Source organism: Microcebus murinus, chromosome 9, assembly GCF_040939455.1.
Source record: "Microcebus murinus isolate Inina chromosome 9, M.murinus_Inina_mat1.0, whole genome shotgun sequence".
Lineage (NCBI taxonomy): Eukaryota > Metazoa > Chordata > Mammalia > Primates > Cheirogaleidae > Microcebus > Microcebus murinus.
In genome coordinates this window covers 92,098,254-92,103,659 of record NC_134112.1, presented here as the reverse complement: position 1 = coordinate 92,103,659, position 5,406 = coordinate 92,098,254, and the positions used below count along the sequence as shown (strand labels likewise).

At 42.7% G+C, this 5,406-nt stretch overlaps 1 gene segment (V, D, J or C); it reads right to left on the bottom strand.

Moving 5' to 3' along the window:
• Positions 1-2,520: 2,520 nt before the first annotated feature.
• On the bottom strand, positions 2,521-3,615 carry LOC142872939 (T cell receptor beta variable 7-9-like). The segment is given in 2 exon segments: positions 2,521-3,389; positions 3,527-3,615. Coding segments are annotated over 2 exon segments (441 nt in total).
• Positions 3,616-5,406: the final 1,791 nt, after the last annotated feature.

The following is a 5,406-nucleotide window of genomic DNA, read 5'->3' as shown; positions in this document are numbered from 1 at the left end:
TGGAATCTGAAAAACAGTTGCCCTATAAGGCAATGAGTGCTCAAGGAGGGAGCAGCATCTAACGGGAAAATGGGGATGGTGGACTCAAGGTCGACAGAAGGTGACCGACAGGAAATGAATAATGTGTACAACATGCACCTGCTTGTCTGAGCAGCAGGGAGGGAGGAGATGATTCTGGAAGAGGCAGAGACCTGGGAGGAGATGGGGACACACTGGTGCAACATACTAGTGTCAGGAAGTAGGATCTGCCTGGGCACTATGGGCTGGGTTATATGATTTCCACCGTCTTCTGTGGCAGCCCAGATGAACATTTCTGTTTCCAAGGATTTACTCCTGCATCCCTCACTCCACCTGGACTTAGACTTGCTCCTAGTAGTTGCTTCTTCTCAGGTTCCCAGGGACCCCTCCCTCCCCTTCCAGGTTGAGCACTGTCTGAAGGATGAAGGAGAAGTAATGTCTCCTCTTTCAAACTCCCACAGTAATTGGCACAGGCCTCTCTCAGCGCTTGATCACATGCCTCACATGCCTGTTAACACCATGCCTTTCATTTCTACTGGACCTAAAGTTAGGTGACTGGTTTTTTTTTTAATTATTGCTGTTTATCCCACTGCCTTCAGTTATATATGAAGAGAAGAGATACATAATTTAAATACTTTAATGTAATTTAACCACAAAAACGTTTCCAAGTACCATAAACAATACAGCCACAAAGGAATTGCTCTCCTAATGGATGAAATTCCATAATGAAACAGAAAACAAAAAAATTCTGCGAAATATCTGAGAGGAGCCTCAGAAGCACAATCCCTCTTACCCAAACATCATTCTCTTCCCTCCCTTTACCTGCGGCACAGACACGGCTTCCTCTCGTGCTCTACCCCTGGGGACAAAGTCCTGCCACAGCCTGTGGGGCACTGGTGAGGAGGAGCCCTTGCGTTTTTGCCCCCAGAGCAGGGGATTTTGGTGGCTGTCTGGATAACCTCTGGGGACTGCCTTGTAGAGGAGGGTGTTTAAGTTGCTTGTCATCCTTCTGACACCTCTGCTAAAAATAGATCCAGGATCATTCCCGACTGGTCTGGGGGCTGTTAGAAGGAACAGAATCGCACGTGGCAAGAGCAAGGATTTCTGAGTCCTCTTAAACTGTTGAGGGCCTGCCAAGATCACAGAACAAAAGGTTATACTCGCGGGTTTGGGAACTTCTAAGTTTTGACTGGAAATAATTCCATTGCCGTGTTCTTCTTGTTTAAATTCACGAAGATGGGGTATTTTCATTAGAGCAGGGCCTTTATTCCCCCATATCTGTTCATTAATAAAATCTTCCTTTTGCTCCCCTGTATGTTCACTCTCACGCAGGTAGGAAACCGTGCTTGCCTTGTTGCAGCTTCTTTCAGAACCAGCATTTGCAACTGTGCTCTGTGTTCTGTTCAAACCTAGATGTCAGAGCTTACCACAAAGTAGCCTCAGAGGTCAGGTGGATGAAGATGGCAAAAGCTGGAGAAAAAGTGAAGGAAAGAAGTCCTTAGCATGGCTTCCCAAGGTCAGGCAATTCCCACCTGTGCCCTGGTCTTACCCACTCCCCTGAGACAGGACAATAGAGCAAGGAGGGATGTGATGATGTCACAGTTATAATGGGTCCAGGACAACTCCCTGCCAAGAGGCATCATTCTCTGGGGGAAGAAAAATTGTTGTTTGAGCACACAATTTCTGATAAGTGGATTTGGGGGGACTATACTTCCTCTACTAACTATGCAAGATTGGGGGCACCTCTATCATGGTGGGGTGTGGGGCCTTAAATCTTAATGTTAGAGCTGTGGGCTGTCTCTGAGGACTCCCAGAAACCCACAGTCCATAATCATATCAGCTCTGCCCAGGGCTGTAGATTTCATATATACTATGTAGCTTCAGCTATAGAGGGGTGAAAGATTTCATTATTATTATTTATATTTATGACAAATAAATATAAAGTATTGAAAATAACAAATAAAACTGCAAAAGGTAATAAAAACATTATTATAAATAAAATACTCCATCTTCTTGAGTTAAAGACTTCAGGGAAATTATTTCAAATCAAAAGACTACAGTAGCATTACCAGAGGATGGATGGAAGGTGGGAGTGTTGCTGAGAAGGGGGTGAAACTATACAAAGTTTCAGTTAGGAGAATGAGTTCGAGAGATCTATTGCCATCAAGGTGACTATGGTTAACAACAATATATCGTATTCTTGAAAATTGCTAAGATAGTGCATTTTAAGTATTCTTGCCACAGAAGAGGATAAGTATTTGAGCAAATGCATGTGTTAATTAGCTGGATTTGGTCATTGCGCATTGTATATACATGTCAGAACAACATATTGTACACTATACAGATATACAATACTTATTTGTCAAAACTCAGTCTCTAGAAATCTGATTTCCCCAGGGAATCAAGTGGGAGCTGGAGTGGTCCATCAGGACAGGAGCAGTGGTAAATGAAAACAAAATAAAGAAAATGAGTTGCTTAAACTAGGCAGAAGTGAAGTCTTATTGTTATCATTAAGTGTTTGTCAATTAACTGCCATGAAAATAGCTAAGACCTTTATTTCAACCAGAAAGGCAGGTTTGATATTGTGTTGCTGGCAACTTCAATTGTGACAGGGATAGAAGAAGCTTCAGAAGAAGGAATGATCCTGAGGACATAGACTCAGACCTTGCAGAGAGCGAATGTCATCAACAAATGCATAAGAAGAATGTTCGCTGCCCGTGACTGAAGCTCAGGTATGTGGGCAGCAACCTCCGACTCCTACAGAAACTGCCTGTGCAGCCCTAAAGGCTGAGGCTAAAATAGCCAGCCCCTGCCTTGGAGCACTGAGCTGGTTCTGAGGATTTCTAGAACCCCATGGGCCACAGTTGTTTCCACCACCCACTGTTACAGGTGAGATGTTTCCGGAGTGAATCTGTGGTCTCTATCCATCCAAAGGACAGCTGAGGTCCAAATCTCCTTCTTTCCCTTGGGGAGTGAAGATCAAGAGAGGCCTCTCTTTAGGGTCTCCGGGAGCTGCAAAGAGCAAGAAGGGGGAGGTTTGTGAGCAGGAAGGAGGTGAGTGTGCCACGCTGTGGCTAAGCTGCTGGCACAGAGATACACGGCCGAGTCCCCCTGCTCCGCGAGCTGGATCTTCAGAGTGGAGAACGATCCCTCGGGCCTCTCTGCAGAGATCCGCTCACTACGCAGCCCTGATTTGTCTGTTGCCTCTCTACCTTGGAAGTAAACCAGATACTGCGGGCCCTGCCCTAGAGTCTGTCGGTACCAGTAAAGGACATTATGACCAGAAATTGGATCACAGCTGAGAGTTACATTCTGTCCTCTCTCTGTGACCTTGTGTCTGGGGGACTGGGAGACTCCAGCACCTGCGTGATCTGTGGAGACAGAAGTTGGGAACAGAATGAGGAAAGCAATTGCAGTCCTATCACGCACACACACACACACACACACACACACACACACACGTGCACACAGGTACACAATGAAACTGCCTGGTGTTCTGGGGACTTACCTGTCCTCAGGAGACAGAGGGCCACCCAGCAGAGGAGCCTGGAGCCCATGACAGCATCAGAGCTGGATGGGAGGTTACCAGGTCAGGGTCACTGTGAGCAGGAGCAGAGGAGGAGGGACGTCCTTGTCCCCCCCACATGGCAGTACCCACAGTGATGTCACTTCCTCTCCCAATCCCCATGACCCCAGGAATACAGCAGTTATATCAGAACATACTTGGATGATTGATTTAAATATTTATAAGCTGATTTTTAATAAAATTAAGGCATGGGTCTTGACTTTCGGCTCCAGTGCTGTGTGGGTACGGAGGCCTCACACTACATCTCTGAGTTTATCTTCTTGTCCAGCCATCCCTCCCCGGTCTGCCGGGCGTGTTCACTAAGAAGTGTCAACAGCGCCTCCAATGCAAGACCCAAAGGGTGAGCTCACTGTCTGTCTGGAGTCAGGGTTTCCTGTGGCTTCCCTATTTCTGCCTCCTCCTTGTCCCAGTCACTCGTGCTCAATGTGCACAAATTAAATGGGTTCTTTCACAACTTGACTCTCACACTTTCTTTCTGGGGACATTTCCCATTTTTGTTAAGTATAATTTTGAAAAGATATCTTACTGGTAAACTCACAAAGGTTTTCTTTTTCTCCTTTTCCCCTCCTAAAAGTATTTTTTTGACAATATCATTTTAAATCAATGAGCACTACAATTCTGAGTTAATGGTTATTTTTAACCTGTTTCTTAATTTTTACTGTTGCTCTCAGTCTATTCCTATGGGAGATATTTATCTTTCCATTTTGACTTCTTTTAAAATCTTTTCTTTGTCATTCGTGTTATACAACTTCATTCTGGCATGGCTGTCTTACTTGAGATTCATTTGAATTCTTGAAAATGAGGACTTAGGTTCTGAAGCACCTCTGAAAAACTCTCAGCTACATCTTCTAAATGTCACCTTCTATCATTTTCCCTGTTTTCTCTTTCTGAAACTTCAATTATATGCAAGAAAAATGAAAAATTTTAATCAAATATTATGCAGATTCTAATGTACTAGAAATCTCCATTTTTTATCCCTATCCTTAACTTTTCTTTCATGTTTCATTTTAATTTTCTGTGCTGAATTCTAGGTAATGCTTTCAGAGCTGTTTTTGACATAACTAATAATCTCTTTAGGAGCACCTACTCTGCTGTTTAGCTTCCTTTTTTTCAGTGATAATCTTAATCATTTCCACATACTCTATTTGATGATTTTTTTTAATGGTACCTCCTCATTTGGGACCATCTTTTTTCCTTGTTAACATTTCAATTCTCTCTTACATTCACTTAAATATTTATCTTCAAACATTAATACCTTATAATGCCCAAATTTTACATCTTTGGAATGTTCATGAACAATTAATTGCCTATTGTTTTTGCTTCCTTTTCTGATTGGTGTTTGTTTCAGTTATTCTTAAAGGTGAGAGTATATTTATCTGTTGTTAATCCATGAAACTCCAGAGACATTTGGACTGAAAATGCAGAACCTCAAGACCCTGTGCCTTTTGCAAGTGTCTTCAGTCTAACTTCCAAATGTTTGGGGCCAAGAACTTTCAGATGGATGCAGGACTACCAAATACACCCATGATTTAGATTCCTAGGGTGATAACATGCTCTCAGGACAGCCCCAAGGAAGGCTCCAGAATAGAATTCTAATTTTGTGTTTCCATTTAATTACTTTCTTTCCATAAATTAGAGACCATAGGCCATGTGGTCATGACAATTTCTTCCTGTTCTTTCAAATAGAAATAACATACATATTTTAAATATAAAAATTTTCTAAATTGATAGATAGCTTCTCTTCTTTCTTTTTGTTCCCATTCCAAAACTTCAAGAAATAGACTAGATATCAGAATATATAT